This window comes from Ochotona curzoniae, unplaced genomic scaffold, assembly GCF_017591425.1.
Source record: "Ochotona curzoniae isolate NIBS_2020 unplaced genomic scaffold, NIBS_Ocur_1.0 contig_3498, whole genome shotgun sequence".
In the NCBI taxonomy this organism is placed as follows: Eukaryota; Metazoa; Chordata; class Mammalia; order Lagomorpha; family Ochotonidae; genus Ochotona; species Ochotona curzoniae.
Genome location: NW_024465885.1, coordinates 12,125,728 through 12,148,142, shown reverse-complemented (window position 1 = coordinate 12,148,142; position 22,415 = coordinate 12,125,728). Strand labels below are relative to the sequence as shown.

Sequence of the window (22,415 nt, the reverse complement as noted above, 5' to 3'; positions counted from 1 at the left end):
CAGCTCCACTTCCCATCCAGCTCCCTGCTTGTAGCCTGGGAAAGCAGTTGAGGACGGCTCAAAGCCTAGGGACCCTGTACCCATGTGGGAGACCCGGAGGAGGTTCCTGGTTCCCAGCTTTGGATCGGCATCAGCACCAGCCATTGCACTCACTTGGGGAGTGAATCAATGGAAGGAAGATCTTCCTCTCTGTCTCTCCTCCTCTCTGTATATCTGACTTTGTAATAAAAATAAATAAATCTAAAAAAAAAAAAAAGGTCATGTAAAAAGAAATCAGACATGGTGACATGTGTCAGAATTCCAAAATTGCCCATTTCATCGTTTGGCTCCAGGAAAACAACAATTCTCCTTTGCCACAGCTGTGTTTCTAAGTGTACCATATGATTATCTGCTATAGAAAATGTTTATATCCAACCAGAATTCTTTCAGAAAGCCTCCATTCAGAAGATTGCATTCTAGGGTTAATTTAAGACAAAAGATAGTTTGGCCAACACAAAAAAGTTTAGGAAAGCAGTTTAAAAATCATAAGCAGAAATTTGGGCCTGTCTTGATAGAGTAGTGGTTAGGGTCCTTGCCTTGAACACACCAGGATCCCATATGGGTGCCGGTTCTGGTCCCAATGACTCCACTTCCCATCCAGCTCCCTGCTTGTGGCCCGGGAACGCAGTTGAGGATGGCCCAAAGCCTTGAGACCCTGCACCCATGTGGGAGACCTGAAAGAGTTCCTGGCTCCTGGCTTCAGATTGGCTCAGCTCCGGCCATTGCAGTCACTTGAGGAGTGAACCATCAGATGGAAGATCTTCCTCTCTGTCTCTCCTCCTCTCTGTATATCTGACTTTGTAATAAAAAAAATCATAAGCAGAATCTTTGGAATATCTACAAATAAAGTGTTTAGTAGTGGCAAACATTATTAACATTTGGCGGTCTAAAGAAAATTGTCAATTATTTTTCAAACGGGTCAATATAAAAGGTCTCCAAAAGTGGCTTGACTATGTTGAACCTATAAACGACTCACTATGTGAGTTGCGAATAAAAGGAATACTGAGATAAGGAGTTACCTACCTACACACATGTGCACACATGCACACACACATTTGCTCAGGTGGTTTGCTGAATGATGATTAGATGTCTTCAACACTTTCACTGTCTTTCATGTGGCCTGTACCCAGCAAATGGAAGAGCTTTCTGTCTCTCCTTTCTTTATAAATCTTTCAAATAAAAATTTTAAAAATCTTTAAAAAAAAAACACTAGGTAAAATTTTCACTTTCAGTCAAAATGAATGCAAGGTGTAAATGGTTCCTATTTACGTCATTCTTGAAGATTTTAACTGCAACAAATGTCTTTATTTTGTGTAAGAATTGATTAGATAGGTGGTCTAACAAAAAGAATAAGCCACACAAATGATCTAAATTATTTGAGTTAATTTATACTATTTGATATTTCCCACATTAGTACTCCAGGTGTTAGAAAAATTCAGGATTTGCCAAAAAAAAATAAGTTAGTGCTCACTCAGCACCCTGTCAATCAGCAAAGTAAGAATTCTCAGCACTGTGGCATTGAACCACTCCTCCCAGCCCAGGTGACTACAGTTGTAATCTAAGTAAATCTCCCAAACTACACAAATGAGCGTATTTCCAAAAGTTCACGCAAATGCATGTTATCAAAAAAAAAACTATGCCTAGCCTTCAAAAATTTTTGCACTAAAACATCTTTTAATTCCACTTTATATAACCTTTTAAAAAGTCTTTATATGTATTACTATTGAGAGCTTGAAAAAACAATACCAACCTACTTAACAATAATGTAGTCTTCACCATTGTGCTCAGGAAATTCAAAATCTTAATAGTAAAAAATGTAGCCTAATTCCATAATACAGCAATCAAAAACTTCCTGGGTGTTAGATTTTAAAAACAAAACTTAAACATCTATACAGCTAAAAATCTGGCTACGTAAACTACATTAAGACTGCTTCAAAGGCTTCCCCCATCCCAGCTGACAATAAGTAATAATACAGTGAAATGTTGGCTTACTACTAATTCTCCTTCATCAGCTCACCTTATTTTCCTGCTGGACAAGCGGAGGCACAGTTCTGAGACACCCGTAGAGACTCAGACGCCAACAACGAATGCAACCAGAGTGCCAGGATCTGCTTTCTCTTTGCGAAATAGTTCCCAGAACTCAACATAGTTTTGAATTTCTTTAAGCATAGCTTTTGTCTTCATACAAGTAAAAACTGCCACTCCTCTTACTACATTCTGAAATTTGTACTGGAAAAAAGGTATACTTTCATATTTAACTTCTATTAACTAAGGTAAAAGTCTTCTTTCAACACAGGGTTTAAAATCCATGTTAATTATATGAAATAGGTAACAAGTGATCCCCATCTTCTCCAGGCTTCTAATCGCGGGATATGGTTAAAGCTCTTCTCTGCCATGAAAAAGAGAGCAATTTATTGAAGCCATAAGCACATGGTGAAATTCATTTTTGTTGCAAGACATTTGATAGTGAAGCTATAATCCTAAAATAATTAAGAATTACTAACTTATTTTTTATAGAAGAAAGCTGTCGTTTTTGCTTTGCTAACTTAAAAAAAAATTCTGTAAACACTGCATACAGAATTGCCTTTATAAAATCCTAAGTCAAGTTTTTAGCATTTTCTTTGACTACTACCTGGAAGGTTTGCAAACTCTACAACTAAATGAAGCTGAAAATGCTGTACAAATTATGTACCTAACAGCAGTATCTAAGACTGTCTCTTCTAAGGTCATATTCTATGTTGACTTTCTTTTGGTTTGTGGTATCTTCTTGTCTAAATCTTCTTGGATTCAAGTTTTGGGGTTTTTGGGCATGTTTCAATGCCAGATGTTCCCTGTAAGGAACTGAAGCGTGTAGTTAATCTATGTATTCCTAATCAGGGCCTCCTGAGACCTTTTTTCAAATGTCTTAACCAGGTGAGACACATTTTTAATTCAGGAGAAACAGACAAGTGGTTCTTGGAGGCTTCTGCAGGGTCTTGACAAAGACAGAAACATCACTGGGCCATAGGCCATTCGCTAGCCAGAGATGCTGAGTGAGCAATCCTGGCAGCAAGGTAAGTAGTACCTGCTGAAAGCCAACTCATATGTTCAGAGATTGTTAGAGACATCTCCGCTACACAGAGGAATTAGGATAGCATCCTGCACTGTAGAAACTAACCTTCCTTCTCAGGGGTGCCATGAGTGAAGGGGTTGTTAATCATACAGAAAGGATTTGGATTAAAGGGACAGGCTGTACTCAGATCCAGGAATGTGACATCCTGACCCTTCATCAATTTCTCTTCCAGATTGTATGAAATTTTTAAAATTTTTCTTGCTGAAATGCCAGGTAAAGACAGACACCTGGCTGGCACTTGTACACAGGCAAGTATCTATATAAGGCAGTAACAGGAACAAATACCAACCACTGAATTATAATCTCATTCATTATTGTCAACTAATGCCCACAATAATCTCTTTGCAAGAATGTTTATTTTGTGTCTTATATTTGGTTATAGATCCTGCGGAACAAAGGAGAACGTTACACTTGCCCAAAATACAAGAATAAAAAAGCAAATGCAAATACAGAATGAAATTGTAGCACACTTGGTAGAGACAAGTGATGCACACATCAATGAGATGTGGTTCAAATCATGCTGAAAGTGTCTGCAAGACTAGGAAGTAAAACTCTATGTTCAAATATGTGAGAATTTTTGGTTACCCAAATGTTTTTCACAGAAATCATTGACAAAAAGTATCTTACAGCATTTGGTCACTGGTAAGATCTATGATAAAAAGAAAATATGAAATACCTCAGAACCTCTAGGCCAAAACTAGATATTGCTGTAGTTATAAGTCTCCTCTGATACTTTCTATCAAGATCACCTTACATAAGTCTCTGTGTCTCTCTAAAGCTTACTCTCCTCAGATAACACCCATCTTAAATGGCCATTACGAGGAATAAATGAACAAAGCGATTTGGACATAAGTAAACTTTCAAGATCTCAACAGATGTTGGTTACTGCCAAGATGCATGTCATATAAACAGGAATTACATGCTAACACTGGTGGAACTACCCTGAGGCAAACTGTAAAGACCTATGGCTGGGGAGGGTGGGCTGTTTCTAATACTTACATTTGATGCTCTCTCACAAAAGCTGCAAACTCAGGATCATTGGCATACAGTTCCAACACTCTCATTCTCTCTTGAATTTCCTTTAAAAAGAGGGCGCATAATTTTTTAAAATAAGTTTCGGGTTAGGTGTTTGGCATAGCAGTTGATACCCTTTGGGATGCCTACATATCATATTACAGTGCCTAGTTTATATTGCTGTCTACATTTACTATGATTTATTTACTAATCTGAAAGTCAGTTATGGACAGATAGGGAAAAACAAAGGGAGAGAAAGATAGAGAGTCTTCTATCCAGGTGGCCACAATAACCAGTGCTGGGCCAAACCAAAGTAAAGGACTGGAGCTTGATCCAGGTCTCCCACAGGGTTTCAAGGCTGAAACACTTCGATCATCTTTCACTGTTTTTCCTAGCCCATTAGCAGAAGTTGGATCAGAATGGAGCAGCTAGGATAGGAGCTAAAGCCCATAAAGGACAGAGGTATCGATGCTGCAGTGAGTAGCGTTTCTTGCTATGCCACAATGCTGGCACCCCTGCCTCCATTTATGATCCAACTTCCTGCTAATGTGCACCCTAGGAAGTAGTACAAAATGATTCAAGTACAAGATGAAAAACCTGGATAGAGTTTCTAGCTACTGGTTTCAGTGTGGCCCAGCCTTGGCTGTTACAGGCAAATGAGGAGTGAACTAACTGATAGAAAGTCAGTCTCTTTCTCTCTCTTACTCTGTCTCTCCTTCACACACACATGAACATGTAAAGTAAAAATAAATATTTTTTAAAAATTTACATTTTCAAATATCCTAAAGAATTGTGCCTTTCCTATCCAAGGAAACAGAAGCTTCTCTGTATCCTACTTTGGATATGCTAGTTACTGCTGTAACTAATGCAGTACATTTCTAAAGAAAGGAGGGAGAAAGGAAGGAGTATTTGCTAATAATGGAAAAAGGAGTCACCGGGTTTGAATAAGAAAAAGCTCCAAATTGAATAGCTCCTGCATTTCACACTGACTAGGAGGTAGTATGAGATTAAACCAATCATGAAACTAATTTCATCTCTCTTGAAGCCTAGTACATGCATAATTACACACACACACACACACACACACACACACACACACACACACACACACACATCCCAACAGCAGCAGCAGCAATAGCTGCCGGTTAGACCAGGACCATAGTTTCCTACCTCTTGGGAAAGCCCACTGCTCTCATACATCTGCCTGATTTCCTCTCTGCTCAGGCCACCAAGCACCTCTTCGCTAGCAGAGCTGCAGAAGGCATGCTGTAGACCGGCTGCCTCATAGAGCTCACATCCGGCCACGTGGCCTTCAAACACAGGATTGTGCTTCACAGCATTCTCAACGAATGAGAGGCTGTCGGGCTGCCTGGCAGAACCACAGAAAGAAAGATAATGATTTCATTGATTTTGGTTCTTCTTTGGAAGCTCATTTAGTAGGGAAAGTATTTACTTACCTGGGACAAGATTTCTAATGGGAAAAAAAGAGGTAAACGACGTAAGTGGGGGAGCCAATTGTGAAAAATCTATCTCAAAAGTATATATTAAAAGTTATTTCTGTGTCATCAACTACTTAGGTATCCTATTTAACTGTTTACCTATATATATTCATCTTATTTTCCCACAGTCCCTGATATTAATAAATGCTGGTTGGAAATATCCCAGTTATCAGTATTTCATTAAACAAATGCAGTTTCAGTTATCCAAGAGTTATACTCCTTAGAAATCTGTGTGCAAATACACAAAGAAACTGATAACAATACAAACAGGGAAGTGAGAAAGCTAGCCTCTATCAAATTCAATTCACACCTACAAATATTTATTGATCACTGCCAATGAGTTTAGGGCTGTTCTAGATACCATCAATGCAAGAATCTCCACCTTATATGGATATTCACATTGAAGGATACCTTCCTTCACTGTGCACTCAAGCTCAGGCATAATGGCCTCATTTTTCCCATGTTTGCTCAGCCAGCTGGAAAGCATTCCACCCCCTTCCAGAAACCATCTACTCTCCTCTCCGGCTGAGTATTACAACCACATTCAAATTTCTAAACTCCCTCCCCCACAGAAAACTAGTTTACCTCCCAGCTAGGTTCCTTAGTATCTTATTCATGATGCTGCTTATGTTTCTCTCCCATCTGACACCTCCATGAGAACAGGGATCATGATGTTATCCAAGTTTACAGCTCTCTCCTCTTCACTCAGATTCTTTTCTAGTGTCTGGCACATAATGCTATGTACTAAATGAATGAGTCAACAGAACATTTTATTCCATCAGAGAATGCTTTTTCTTATTTACCTAAAAGGCCTTTCTCTTTCTCCCCTGATCGAGTGAACATGAAGAGTCTTAACAAGGAAGAAGATAGCAGCAGAAGAGACCAGGAGAAGTCCAACCATGGAAGCAATGGTGATGCCTATGACCAAGGGCTCAGAGACAAACTCCTCACAGTGCTCACCACGATACCACCAGTTCTCACCGACCCGGCATCTGCAACAGACAACAGAGCAAAGATCCAAGCCACTCCTATCACAGTACAACTTTATAGAGGAGCCTTCAGTGGGACTGGGAAAGGTAGAGAAATAAGTACTGACCCATGAGAAGCTTTCTCCCAGAGTGGAATACATGAGGTAAATGATCATATAGGACTGTGTATAATGCCTAGCACAGACCTAGTTGGCCCCCAATAATGGTAAACAACTGAAGAAAAGATTGAATGAGGCTTAAGGAATGATTATATCTAATCTCCTTGTTCATGGATAGTGACAAAGAGGCTCAGGAAAAAGAATGACTGGCATTATGTCACCCGATCAGTCAACTAGAACTCAGGGCTCCACACTTCTCAATCCCTGCCACATTAGAGAGCCTTTGAACACGAAGTTAACAGAGCAGCAAGAAAACAATTTTGGCTTAGTATTTTTTCAGATGCTGAGAGACTGCCTTTCTTCATAATTGCCTAGTTAAATCTTACACTTTTTCATTAAAAAAAAAAAAAAACAGAAGCTGGATCATTTCTATTCATCTATGCCAGCTCTTGCCCACTGGAAATTCTTAAACTATCTTTCTGTTTAAGCTTCTGTTTTTTGGGTCTTTTTCATAACCATGAAGTTTCTGTGGATAGAAGCTTGATTTGTTTGGTTTTGTTTTTAAAGGGGAGTGAAGAGGGAAGGGTGGTCAGACTAGCTGAGTATGCTTATCTGCAGCTTTCTCATTGGTTCTGCTTTGAACATTTGTTCAGATGCACAGGCAAGTATATTGACTATCACTTCAGCTACTTGCTTGTCTTTATTTTTGAATATTCAGTGGGATTAAAAAGAGCTTGAATCCATTAAAGATATAATCCAAGTGGAATGACAAAATTCCTTTGTTTTCACTTTCAGATATAGGGAAAAATGTTGATCATATGCCTAATCTTATCATCACAACCAAAAATGATAATGCAGAAATCTCTATCTCCTCAAAGGACCTATAGTAAGATGCACTTAGGCAATTTTATCTTATAGCCCTCCAGCAGCATAAAATAACAACTGAAATGAATGTAGAATCCAATCCTATTAATTTACCTGGTTTACACATGAGAACTAGATGGTACCTATCTGTTACCTATAAATTATTTCTATAATAAATATTATAATGCTAAAATATGCATGTAGATTCCTTTTGATCAGAGGAAGTGTTCTGAAACCAAACTCCCTCACTAGAGCATACCTACAAATGGCCCCGTGCCCAGGCATAATGTCACACTTCCCGTCGTTCAAGCAGAAGTCAGGCTTTAGGTCACAGAGACTCTGACACGGCAGGTCATCCACACTCAGGTATCCAGGGTAGCACCTGCATTGTGCTTCTCCACTCCAGGGACTGACCAAACACTCAGAAAATTCATTGCAGGCCTGAAACTTGCAAGGGTTGGCATCATCACCTAAACATCAAACAAAATCAGAGAATGATGTAAGGAAAAGCAAAATACAGGAACTGGGGCATATGAAGAACCTCATCACAGGTACCCCCCACCAAAGTCCCATAAAGCAACTCACTTATTGTACCATTACAATGCCTCACCACTACTAAACCACAACGTTATTCTGGTTCACCTAAGATTAATGAGCTTTCCTTAAAATTCTCTGGTCAAGCAAGCCTCTTCCTATTTTATGTAGGAAGCATATAGAAGCTTGAAAATCTATATCATATAAAAAATTGCATATCTAATTGAAATACAACTTTCACATGCCATTCAGTTCCACCAACAGTATCCTGCCACAGTCCATCTCTACTCTGTACACACTATGGAGTGCCCTACTGGACACTGAGCCCACAGATGTGAGAGTCCAGACAGCAGGTTGCAGCCTCGAAGATGGGTACAGCCCATTGAAAGAAGTCAAGAATTGAGGTCAGCAGAAAAAAAAATCATCTCTGTATATCCTCAGGCCATTCCCAAATATTTTGGCTTCAGTAACCTTACTTTTTATTGATGGTGCAAAAAAAAAGATAATTAAATAAGACAATAAATACATATATATGACATTGACCACAACAGGTCTTCCATCTTCCATGATCCCACCATATGTTCTTCTCTGACGAATGGCAAATGGGCAAATCAATGGTGCCATACATACCGCAAACAAGAAATAGGTAGAAAGATCCATAGATTCATCTATGTGAAAAAGTGTAAAATTTAGCTACAAAATTTTAAGGTGGGTAAGAAAATTAATTTGTCTTGATTTACAGGGAAATTGACACTGTCTTATAAAGTAATGATTTTCTTCCTGCCCAAGAAATTAAAGATAGTTTTGCTAATGGAGTTTATTGAGTGAACCAGTAGATGAAATATATTCTTTCTTCTTCTCTTACACACACACACACACACACACACACACACACACTACCTTTCAAATAAGTAAGTTTTTAAAACATTATTAAGCAGTCATCATACTAGATGAGGACAGGCCCAAATCCAATGACTGGTAGCAACAATAGGGGGGGTGGAATTTGGTATAATGAATTTAGATAACACTTATGATGCCCACATCCCATATCAGAGCTCCTGGGTATGAGTCGTGATCCTGCTTCCAATTCCAACTTCTTGCTAATGCACTTCCTGAGTGGGAGTAGTGGCCGCTTAAGTGATTGGGCCTCTGTCATGCTCCTGGGAAACCTACATTAAATTTCTGGCTGTCTTCAGCTTATTGTAGCTCCCTCCAACTGCTGTAGGCATTTGAGAAGGAAACCAAGGGACTGATTTCCATTTATATCTATCTCTCTATCTTTGTCTTTCAAGTAAATGAAATATTTTTAAACCGAAGGAAGTTTGGACTCAGAGGGAAGAGGACAATACAAATCTATAGGCAGAGATTGGAGAGCAAGCCAAGGAATAAAAAGGATTGCCAGGCACCCTTAGAAGCTAGGAAAAAGCCAGGAAGGGTTCTAGGCCAGCACACAGATTTTGGACTTCCAGCTTCAAGAACTGTGATGGACCTGTCAGCTGTTCTAAGCCACCTGGTTCCTGGCATTTGTCACAGCAGTTCTATGAAACTAACAGAGGAGCCGCTGGCAAGACATTCACATGCTGACAGACCCAAATGACTTTCAGCAGAACCTACTTATATTTCTCAAGTCCTTACACCTTTATCCTAGTACTCATCTATGACTCTAATCCAAAACTAACTGAATTTGACGTAGCATTGAGACATAGGAATGTGTACAGCAGATGGCAGGAATGATACTGCACAGTTTCCATTAGCTGATAAAAGACTCAAAATGTCTGAGGCAATGCGCATCAAAACAAGGCAGGCAAGATATTTTCTCAAGCCAATCTTGAAATACTATAATTTAATCTGAGTGTCTTTAGCTAAAAGAACACATGTCGTAAGAAAATTCCTTTACAAAGTTTTCTAGTTCCTTTTACTTTCAAACCAAGGGCAGAGAGCAGTACAGATGAGCAGACTGTGAATTTAAAGTTTCTTTCCAGTCCTTTCTGCTGCCTCATGTGGCTGTCCAGAATAGCTAACCTTTTATTAAGAAAAGCACCTTAAGTTTATAGACAAACAAAAGTGGATTTGGAGGTTAGTTTGCTACTGGAGACAGAGATCCAAGGTATAGAATGAGTTACATTCTGGCTTTCCAAAATCAGCCCAAGGGAAGTACTGATGAGTTCAGAGAAAAATGAAAACACAAAAAATGTGAAATCTGGAAAGACAGCTTCATGGCTGGAGCTCCCTGCAGCTGTGTCTCAGGAGAAAAAAGAACCAGTAAGAGAAGTCCCAGAGAGTGGCTGAGGAATTCTTGTATGGTTACACCTCTCCGTGATGATTGTAAGCCATCTGCCATACATCACTAAACATGTATTATTCTCCTACTCTCAGCAAATATATGATAGAATCAACTGTCTTGTGTCAGAGATGCTTTAAAAAAAAATCAAAAGCACAACTGAAGTCTGACAGATTAGCATAAAGACAACTACAAAATTTAGGATGTGAGATTGAAAATTCAGCTGAAGAAACTCAGAGTTGGAGGTAACTAAAAGATATTTTAATCTCTAACAAAGCCTTGAGACAGAAATATTGGAGAGAGGGTATAAAACCTAGATACAAGTTTTATACTGTAAATAGACATGATATTGTCAAATCACTTTAAGAGTTACACCCAGGGAAATATCACTACACTCCTAAATCCATTTTGTGAAATACATAAGACATGCCCATTTCATATAAATAAAATGAGAAACAGTTATACACAATATTGAAGTAAATCATTTAGTATAATTTTCAATAAGAAGTCATTAATTTTTGCAAAAATAATATAAATCATAATTGTAAAGCTAGTCAAATGTTCATATATTTAGTGTTGCTTCATTCTTAGATTATCCTGGTTAAAATACACAGGCCATGGAATGTTACCCCCATTTAATATATGAGACACTAAAGCTAAGAATGAAACAGCTCATCTATGGTCAAACAAATGATAAATGGTAGAGCAGAGAAAAGAGAGCAGGCCAAATTATAATTAATTGTTTCTTCCACTACCACATATGACAAAGTGCATTTGCCTTAAATAACTCGAGTGGCAAGAGGTCTGGATATGCGCAGATTAACTAAATCATTTTCCTCACATTCAGTGAATGATAGTCCTTCAAGGATTTTAAGGGAAAGAATGTTCGCTCCTTCCTAGTTGAAAAATAAGGCTGTCCTTCAAACAAATATGAAAGTAAAAGGCACTGGATAAATAGGAACCCAGACATCCCACCTGACTCCTACTCAAACCTCTGTTCCCTGGTGTGAGGAAAGAATCAAATTCCATACTCAGAATTCTCTGTGTTTAAGTCTCCCAAATGAAAGCAATTTCATTTCATCAGTTCTGAGTGTCTTTCAGAATCTACCATGTCAAGGCTCTGTGCTGATTTCTGGCTAGGAGGAGTTTAACAATAAGACAAAACTAACAACTAAGAAACTACAACTACAAAAATTAACGTTATTACAATGGTAAAAAGAAAAAAAAAAAAAACCTCCACATAAAAAAGGAACATGGTTTGCTTTTGAAAAAGACTAATAGCAAAGACCAATCTGGATTATAAGTCAGTAACAGTACTAAGGAAGTGACTTAAATGAGTCAGAACAGGTAAGCAGGAGTCAGCCAAGAGGGAAGTCTCAGACCTAGGGGACAGTACATGCAAAGGCTTTAAGGAGAGAACAAGTTTCCATTGAAGTCTATCCCTAATGTAATAAATCATCCTTTTGTCCTTATCTTACAGTCTACGTCATAAATTCCACTTTATGTTATATACTTACTCTGCTTTTAAAAAAGCAGTGTGTGTATATATATATATTTATATTTGTTTAAATGTGTATATAATTTTTACATCTGAAGCAAAGATGCAAAAATGTTAGAAGCTGTCAAATCTATTTGTGATTACTAAATTCTACTTTTCTGAATACATAGTTTGAAATAAAAACTTAAAATGGGTTATTTTTATTTGAAAAACTAAAACAAACTTATTTTCTTTGGCAAATGTGAGAAGATAATGGAGACCAGGCCTTATGGTTATTAAGCTGGGTAGTCAATTAATTGTTTCAAGCTACAAAGAGAAATAGTCTGGTTGATGATTTAAAAAGAACATAGTGGCTACTAACTCAAAAAAGACTAGAAGGAATAAAAAGAATGTGGGAAAACTCAAATGATGATTTGGACAGAGTGGTAGCAGTAGAGATACAGAGAACAGAGTTTTGGCGCCAAGGCCTAGCAGGTAAAGTCCTCACCTGGAACGCACCGGGATCCCATATGGGCACCGGTTCTAATCCCGGCAGCTCCACTTCCCATCCAGCTCCCTGCTTGTGGCCTGGGAAAGCAGTCGAGGATGGCCCAATGCTTTGGCACCCTGCACCCACATGGGAGACCTGGAAGAGGCTCCTGGCTCCTGGCTTTGGATCGGCACAGCACCAGCCATTGCGCTCACTTGGGGAGTGAATCATCGGATGGAAGATCTTCCTCTCTGTCTCTCCTCCTCTCTGTATATCTGACTTTGAAATGAAAATAAAATAAATTTTAAAAAATAGTTGAAGCAACTTTTAGAGTTCATAAGGTGGTATGTTTGGTAGCAAGCTAAAAAAAGGAATAGATTCAGTACTTAGGAAAATAATACAGAAGAGAGTCTACATCTGCTGGACTTGGTAGTACAAAGACATAGTAATAAGACATTCAGTAGGTGAGTGAAAGAATCAGAGTGAATAGAAAAGGGAACAGGAAGTAAGCCAGGAAAGCATGACAGACCATCCTTTAGAAAAGATGCTATAATAACAATGCATCTAGAATAAATATTGTATTAATTATCAAGATATGAAAAATGTATCTGGAATAGCACTTCTTCCACCACCACCACCCCAAGGCCCTACCCCTGCCACACACACGTACTAGATTGCCCTTGCATCAATGAGGGAAAAAATTCACAAGAATAATCACTGCACTCCACCAAGCAGGCAACATTATTACCTGATTCCACATCAAGGGAGTATTTATCAATAGCCAAGTTCATGGTTTGGTAAGCAGTAGTACAAAAGTCTTCTAGAATCAAGTACACAGCATTGTTGACATTAGGAGGGACTGACTCGGCGAACTTCATTCGGCTGTTCACCACAATGCTGCCATTTCTGAAGTTGAGGATTTCCAAGTTCTGGAACCCTGTGAGGTTTGACTGGAGATAGGGAACCAGCTACAATAAACAGAAAGCAGAAAATTTATTGATAGGATTCTGCATTTTGTTCAATACATGCCAAAAAAAGAATGAGTTTCTCTTCAACTTTTCCCATACTGTAGACTGTACACATTTAGATTGCTAATTAACCAAATTTTATATCAGGAATGATCTAAAAGTACAAATACCATGAGATATTCATAGTGGTATCCAAAAAGCCGCGTGAAACTCACAGTTTAACACACCTACCTCACATGCATAAAGACATCATAGGTACTCAAAAACGCCCTAGGTCTCACCATAAAATATGAAAAGTAGCCTCAATTTGCTAAGAATTCATGGAATACTCCTTTCCAATCATAATCTGTCACATTATTTTCTTGCCTCTGTTGTATTTTTCCCTTCCTGTGTCATTGTTTTCCTGCCATTCTTAGGTTATTATACCTTTGGTAGGTGATAGGCAATAAATGTTTATAGCAGCTCACACCTTCCTTGACTCACATCATCTGTGTTGGAGGAGGGATGGCTCATACCTGATTACTCACCAGTACCAACTCTTTTTGTACTTACCAACTCTAAGAATCTTTGCTCCAAGGCTTTATACTCCAAAGAGTTTTTATTAAACAGGTCTTCTGAAAACATCATGTTAGTCACTCGGAGGCTAAAGAAAACCACCAAAGCTCCTCCTGTCTGGGTATAGCTTGAATCACCCCCATTAGTGGATGGAGCTACAACAGCCATCTCTGTAGCGTCTACATTTGTAGAAATTTCCATGTAACTACCAACCTTGCCACTTTTCTCTTGAATTAGCTCAGGCTGATAGTAATCTGTGCCTACCCGGTCCAACTCTAATGATATGTCCTGTACACCCACGATTACTTCATCCTCCAGTGGGATGGAGGTCATGGTTGGAGGCAATTTGGGAGACTGTGTCATGGAAGCTTTAGACCAGAGTCTGTCGATACTCTGTGGTGTCCTTGCCAATGTGACTCTGGACAATTTCCGTGGCGAAGATGTTGCTTCCCAAACTGCCTCTGATTCTGGCAAGGCAGTCCACAACACTGAATCTTTGCTGTCAAGTCCTTCATGTTCAGATGACTTTGTACTTTGTTCTATTTCCTCCTTTAGGAAATCATCTCGATCTGGCTGGTCAACAGATGATATTGCTACAGACGCCAGTAGAAGGGGAGCTTTCGTAGCTGAGTAATAATCAGTGTCAGGTGCCTCTGATGAGTATTCAGAGATGATCAGAGATGCAGGCTGCGTTGCAGTCTCTGCATTGAATGGCACTGTAGGTCCACCATAAAGCTTTTCTCCAAAGTCTGTGGATCTACCATCCTGTTCATAATCTGGATGCTCAATAATTTGATATGCAGAAGTCACTTCACTACCTATGACTAATTCCTCACCTACACCCTCACTTGGCAAAAGTGAATCCTTCTCTTCAAGCCATGATTTGGACAATGGTTCTGTGCTCTTCTCTAATAAAATCTTACTCCATGGCCAAGTAATCAGATCCACCATTTGCCCAGATCCAGAACTAAAGCCACTTTCAATTAAGGACTCTTCTACCATGACTGTTTCTGGCAGCAAAGTGTTCACTTTTAGTTGGTCTTTGACTTGGGAGTCCAGGGAATCCAAGACAAAAGGTACAGTTATTTCTTCAGTAATAATATCTAATGTGGCAGGAGAAAGCAAATGCGGTGAGGTTGTTAAGATTATACCAGAGTCTTCCACAGACAGCACTGCTTCTCTTGGCACAGGCTCAGTCAATGAGCTTGAAGGCAATGGATCCACAGAATAGCCAACAGCTAATCCTGAAAATAAAGTTTTCCATTAAATATGACACAAAACATATCCCTAGTTTTTCCAATAAAACTAGTAATCTGATTTTTCCATCAAATTAGCAGCAACTATTGTTGGCTATTACTTTACAATATATAACAAAAAACAAAATGACTTACTAATGTGTTCATGATGTGGGATGATCATTTGTGACTATAGTCCCCTTCACGAGAATAATATCACCATGTTGAATAATTCATCTTCAAACCTTTAATTTTTTTATACCATGGATTGATTAAATAAATAAATAAAGCAATCCAGCAGGAATTAGGAAAGAAACTTCTTTAGATACTGTAGTTGGTTTTGAATTCCCATTCCCCTATTATTTTTATTGCTCACCATCCTTCATATTCAGTCTATGCTCAAAATCCCAGGCTTTTTCTATCTTTGTTCATCTTTCCCTTTAATATGTAAACTCCATCCTTGGTCACATCAATTTTTCCTTTTCTCTACAACGTTTAGAAGATCACCAGTCGGGCTCAGCATAGTAGCCTAGTGGCTAAAGTCCTTGCTTTACATGCCCAGGATCCCATATAGGCACCGGTTCACATTCTAGCTGTTCCACTTCCCTTCCAGCTCCCTGCTTGTGACCTGGGAAAGGGGCTGGCCCAAATACTTGGGACCCTGCACCTGCATGGGAGACCCAGAAGAAGCTCCTGGTTCCTGGCTTTGGATTGGCAGAGCTCCAGCCATTGCAACTACTTGGTGAGTGAAACAGCAGATGGAAGATCTTTCTATCTCTCCTTCTGACTATAAATCTGGCTCTCCAATAAAAATCAACAAATCTTTAAAAATAAGATCATCAATCATTAGATTTGGACTCCTCCACAATTAATCAGACTAAAAGCTGCTATATATCTAGAGGAATTGCACAATGGAAAATAGCATACCAAGAAGTGAAGATACATTACAATATGCACCTCTACTCCAAAATAAAAGATGGACTCCTAATCAAACTTAAATATATCTTGACAATAGAATGCTGGACTTTCTACCATCATCTATACTTGCAATGTCAGGATACACTTAAATAGCAGAATGATGGACTATGACTGTTGTTGAAGAACTATACTATTATAACAATACAGGGAAGTCAGTGGGGATTGAAGAGGAAGAATAAGGAAAATGGAAGGGAAATTCCTGAACCTATGAAACTGTATCATAAAAAAAATTTTTTTAATTCAAAAGCTGCTGTGATAATCTTTTTTGATACTCTTTGCTTACCACTCCAGTACTAAAGTAGTTGCTAAATAATAGTAGTAATAACTTAATTGTATATTCTTCATTTCTAATTATTTTCCTGTTTGGGGTCTCCATCCCAGGTGACTAAATCTGAGTGTTTTGCTTTCTCACCCAAGTTTCTCAAGGTATTTTCCCCTAATGAAAGTTATCATGCTTTCTGTCTGAGCCGTAACCTCTTCCTCGCTTCAAAACCCTTGGCATCTGATTTAATAAAGTATAGAAAATGATTCAAGTTCCTCACCATCTCCTATTAAGTGAGATCCAGAAGTCCCCTCCTCAGGAGCCACAGGCACATCAGTGGGAAGCACTGCTGGGGTGACAGAATGGAGAGTCAAGCCACTAACCTCTAAAGCCTCTTGGGAAGGACCCAGGCCCACCTTGGAGGGAAAGGCTAAATCGAGTGTAAACACTAAATCACCCAAAGGACTTTCTGGCGAGAGTTCCCTGTCAGTGCTTGAGGGAGGACCAGAGCTGAAATCAAGTGGTGAAATACTGCTGGCTGTGGATCCATCTGCTGAGGGCCATTCAGCTTGAAAGGTATTATCCTATGGGGAAAAAAAGGCTAAATCATATCATACATAAAATGAACACACAATAATTACTTTAAATATCACCTTTCTATCTATACACCTATCTGTCTATACTGGAACAAGAGGTAATGTACCACTGAGAGAAGAGGGCAGAGCGGGTGTTAGAGCCAGTCAACATGGGCTCTAGAATCAGCTTTACCTCAAATTGTAACTCCCAATTAGAAAACCCAAAGGAAAACTATAGCAAGCTCTCAAAACTCACCTGCAAAAGTGGGGTGGGGAGAAGCACACAAACTAAAAGTTAGTAATTAGAGTTCAAACTTTGGCCATGAAATAAAATCTGTGAAGGAGTCAACCTAACGTGTGGTCTAATAAATCTTTTACCCTTTGTCTACACAATGTCCCTTGCCTTTGATAACTTGTGTGAGGAAGCTCTGAACTGCACACGCCAAATCATCAGGAAGGAACTGAGAAGCAAGAAATCACCAGAAATGCACTAATTTGTCTCTTCCTATAGGTACAAATACAGAAGAGAGATAGTAACAGATCATTGGCTATAATGAAAGATATTTTCAGCTTAACTTACTTCCTTTAAATTGACAACTAAACCTTTCATTTGTGGAGCTGAGTGACATTATAATTTTTTGTCTTGTCCATGCGCTTTAATTAATTTCTGCTTCAAATGAGCTTCCAGGTTGGTTATTCTATATTTGCCACCACGAACCAGATCCTTCTCTCTGTTATCTGCCCTGGAATGTGGGTTCCTCTGAATCATATCACTCCGTTTTGAGTTTGGACAATCGGTGGCACAAGCAGATCAAGTCAGGAGGAGTGAGAGGCTGGGGTTTTCTTGCTGCTTCCTCCTACTCTCAACTCTGTGTCTCAAGCAGTAGCTGTGTCCTTCCACAGTGCAGCTCTGGCTTCCACTGGACTCTGATAATAGCATTTCCTCCCTTTGTCCTTGAATCCAGTAGTTGATAACGGTCCCTTTATGCTGTCTGCCTAGCTCAACACCACTTTTTGTTCCCTTAACTCTACCCATACCTCCATTAGTAGGTTCATATGGGTAAGTGTTAACTATTTAGACAAAGGAGGAGCCATGGTATAAAAATGTACTATCATGTATAGTACCAATGATGCTTACTAAAGATAAGGAAATGAGGCTCATAGAAGTAAAATTTCTGAGGTCACAAAAAAAATAGAGAAAAAAATCAGGATGAAAGTTTATTCTCCAGATTTCTTGGTGCCAGTGCTTTTCCCACAATAACATGGTTATTTATTCAAAGATCTCTACCAGTGTATTGTCACCAATGCAGAAAAGATTCCCAGTGAAAAAGCCACAGCCAACTGACTTGTCAGTCCTTTTTCTGTTGGGTTAACACATTTCACAAGGCCCAAATGAACACAGATGGGAGGGAGAGATAGAGCCCATTGTCCAATATTCAAATGCCTGTTTGTATAGGAAGAAAATTCCTTTTTTTTTTATTTTTCTAGTATCTAAAACACATTTATACTTAGGGGAAGGCAAGAAGACAATTTGTTCAAAATATACCTCTGTTTTTAAAGATGTAGTTATGATATTAATGATGATATCAAATCAGAAAATTTATTTTTTTCCTAATGAACCAAAATCATAATTAAAGTTAACTAAGCTTTCAGCTGAGTCAGGCATGTTTATATTCTAGCAAATTCCAAAGATGCTTTTCATTTTTTAAACTCTAAGCAGATGACAATTCATTTAGGTTGTGCTTAGTGAATTTAGCTTTGAGGTCTTTTGCTTTTTGCTTGCTAAAACTTTTCATTCAATGAAGTATTAAGCCTTTCACTGTATTATAAATTTACAATATGTTAAAACTAAAAAAAAGAAAGAATGGGAGAGAAAGGTAAAAAGGGAAAAAATATTCTGTTCTTAGAACTCTACCTGCAAATCACACTGATTCTGTTATAAATTAACTTAAAATTAAAATTTTTAAAATTTTAGAGCTAAAAAAACAAATTTAGCTTCATCAGAGATGACATATATATCAAACTGACATACATTTTAAAAGATGCTAAGTTTCTGATGAAATTACAATTTGCAAAAAGCAATATTTATTATTTCATTATATTTATGTAACTAAATGCTGTTTTCATTTTGTAAAAGAACAATAAATATTTTTATAAAATCAACTCAAAATGAATATAAAATGTGAAAGTAAGCAATTTCACTTTTCAAGTAAAGAATGAAGACCATCTGCTAAAAAAAATTGGCATTCCCCCCAAAAATTCATGGAGATGAAGCTTTCTTATACCTATTGAAAGGTGAAGAATGCATTAATGCTAAGAATAGCACTTCATTTATTTTTATATCAATAAATGTTACCATAGTAGCAAATGCAACTCATGAATTCTTCTTTTAGTTCAACATAGTGTATTGACAAGTTTAAAATTATTCTGGCAAGCTTTACTTTTGCTAATGCCAGTTGAAAAACTTGCTAATGCTATAGAAACAACTGATTTTCCAAGCTGGAATTCCAGAAAGGCATCAAATTCAATATCCCAACACTCCCACCTCTAATACAATTTTTAAAAATCAAAGCTTATTTAACAAAAAGTCATTTCTATAAGAGAGCAAATTTTGTTAATAGTTGAAAGAAAGAGAGAACAGAACAAAAAACAAGTAAGAATTAGACACTCCTAATTAATCACTCATTTTTATGTCTCATCATCACCCATTGCCATCCCAACGTCTCCTTAAATTGTTAGCTGGTATATTTGAATTATCATTAGTGACAAGGTAAGGAGTTAACTTAAATGCAAATGGAATCACTGCAGCATAAATGAACAAGAAACCTGGTTTGTCAGTGCTATGTCTCATCAAAGGGTCAGCCAGGGCCAAGCTCTGGTCACTTTCTGACACAATGAAACAGAACTTCACATTAGAAGATCTTACTGATATTCAGAAGATGAAAAGTTCTGTATGCTGTAGTGCCCACATGTCTCTTCAGTTTAACCCTTGAAATAAATTTCTGTACCACAATTTGCCATTTGGTTTGTAAAAATATACCTGAGTAACTTTTGGAGAACGATTCATACTTAGTAGCTACCAAACAAGTATGTACTAGAAACAAGTTTTCTTGCATGTGTGGAGTTTGGAAATACAGCCCTGATTTAACCATTGCAGAAGGCTTAAATGGTTTGAGCCAACACATGGTACTCATGAGCTGACAGCCATGAGTAATGTTCCAGGGATGATGCAAGAGAATACCTGAAATGGAAATAGTTTGGGAAATTCATGATGCCAAAATAAGCAGATGAAGGTGTAAAAGAGAGAAACTTGACGGCCTGGTTCTAGGCATTGCCATAAAACATAGAAACATACCAAAGTCGGAGATGGTGCCTGCAGACTTGGACTTTGTGTATTCAAAATAGGGTCTTCAGGTTGGGGAAGCAAAACTTCTCTCACTGAAGAAATAACATTAAGAACATTTTTAGCCAAGATATTGTTGGATTTTATGTACCAGGACAGCTAAAAACCAAGCTCTTTGCGTGTCATTTGCCAATTTCTGCCTATAAATATTACTCAGCCCCATGGTAGTTCTGGATTCAAAACAGAAATTGATTGGCTTCTAGGGGCTTCCCAACTCATTAACTGTCCTTTGTTCTATTAAACTCTGCATAATTTAATTTATAGAAAGTTTTCTTTTAATAACAGATTAAGTTTCCTTTTGCTCACAGAGATATTGCTAAAATCTCTCACCTTTCCCATGTGTATTTTCTTTTTTAGCAGCTGGCACCAGTCCCACTCTGCCATTTTAGTAAAATAGAACAAACTGAATACTTTGAAAGCTTAACCACCAATGACCTAACAATTCAGACATAAAAACATGTAATAGCAAGTAACTGGACAGGACACTGTGTCCCTGATGAGTTAAACTCTTGCACACCAAACTATTAGTAAATTTTAGTCCCAGATTGGCTGTAACACACAACAGCCTCCAGATCCAGAGCAGTTTTCCTCTCCCTGATGATCCCAGATCCACATATTCATGTTGGTTCATAACTATAACTCCCTAACTAACTATATTCTGCCATCATTTCTTTGATGAAAACATACCATTACTTTCCTAAACTGTTCCCACTCTTATGCTCTCTGATTTTCAAGTTATTACCAGTAGACCAACCTCTGGACAATTTATGTCATCATTACCTAAGCAGGATTATGGCCTGCTTCTGCTTAAACTTCCTGATAAAACAGTACTTTCCTTTTTCTTCTACTGCATATATTTAGGGAAATTGGTTTTTAGCCAGAGAACATTGGAAAGGAAACTGAAACTATGAAGGATATCAAACTCACCACTAATAAGCTGAAGGGAATCAGGATCTGGATCCAAGGAGGAATTTCCCAGCAAAAAATTCTGGTGCAGTGTTTCAGCAATATAATCTCTGAAGTTGCTAATTGTATAAACAGCAGTGGGCTTATCATCCAACTCCACAAGGCCATGGTTTTCTACCTTATTGGAGTGAAGGCTAATGAGCTCCCAGGTGGTATTGCTGATGGCCTCACCATTGAAGGTAACTGCATAGTGAACATCCATGCCACTACAAAAAAAAAGAACAGATTAAGTCCAGCTGAGGAAGCATAAACAAAGGAGCACTAGAATTACAGAGAACAAACATTAGACCTAGAGGAAGAGTCTCACCGTCACTCTCACAGGCTCTGGGCTGTGTTTTTGCCATCCTGTCTTACTTTCCAGAGAATTGGACATCCAGGAGCAGAGACTATACTGCGGACGTACCTGAGTCTCTTCTTCCCCCAGATCTCAATCATTATTCTTCCTTCAAAGTCAACCATCAGCATGCTTCTTTTTTTCCCTATTAGTTTTTTTTTTCATTTAATTATTAAAAACCTTTCCTAACTCCTCCAACAACAGGAAATCTCATAACCACTAAGCATTGTTGTTGGATGAATTATGTACTAAAACACGGCTATCTAATTGTGGAAAGAAACCCATGAAAAACATGGAAATGCAACAGATCACAGTTTGTGAATTTTTTTTTAAAGATTTATTTTTATTATTTTTTCATTGGAAAGGCGGATATACAGAGAGGAGAGACAGAGAGGAAGATCTTCCATCCGATGATTCACTCCCCAAGTGAGCGCAACGGGCCGATACTATGCCGATCCAAAGCCAGGAGCCTCTTCCGGGTCTCCCACGCGGGTGCAGGTTCCCAAAGCTTTGGGCTGTCCTCGACTGCCTTCCCAGGCCACAGGCAGGGAGCTGGAAGGGAAGCGGGGCTGCCGGGATTAGAACCGGCGCCCATATGGGATCCAGGGCGTGCAAGGCGAGGACCTTTAACCACTTGCGCCACCGTGCCGGGCCCCAGTTTGTGAATTTTTTTTAATCAAGTCCTAACATCTTTTCTTTTGAGTTACACACACAAACAGAAAGAGAGAGATCTTCCATTTGC

The 22,415-nt window shown here is 38.5% G+C and overlaps 1 protein-coding gene across 1 annotated transcript in view; it reads right to left on the bottom strand.

The window, feature by feature from the left end:
• Positions 1-824: 824 nt before the first annotated feature.
• Positions 825-22,415, bottom strand: part of IMPG2 (interphotoreceptor matrix proteoglycan 2) — a 53,210-nt gene continuing 31,619 nt past the window's right edge. The window contains exons 10-19 of the mRNA XM_040980562.1: positions 21,301-21,545; positions 20,326-20,408; positions 16,657-16,979; positions 13,918-15,151; positions 13,146-13,365; positions 7,875-8,085; positions 6,469-6,656; positions 5,336-5,547; positions 4,151-4,230; positions 825-2,428 (exon numbers count right to left, since the gene is read on the bottom strand). Coding sequence (XP_040836496.1) covers positions 2,416-2,428; positions 4,151-4,230; positions 5,336-5,547; positions 6,469-6,656; positions 7,875-8,085; positions 13,146-13,365; positions 13,918-15,151; positions 16,657-16,979; positions 20,326-20,408; positions 21,301-21,545 — 2,809 coding nt within the window. The 3' untranslated portion in view covers positions 825-2,415. The remainder of the gene's footprint in view (positions 2,429-4,150; positions 4,231-5,335; positions 5,548-6,468; positions 6,657-7,874; positions 8,086-13,145; positions 13,366-13,917; positions 15,152-16,656; positions 16,980-20,325; positions 20,409-21,300; positions 21,546-22,415) is intronic.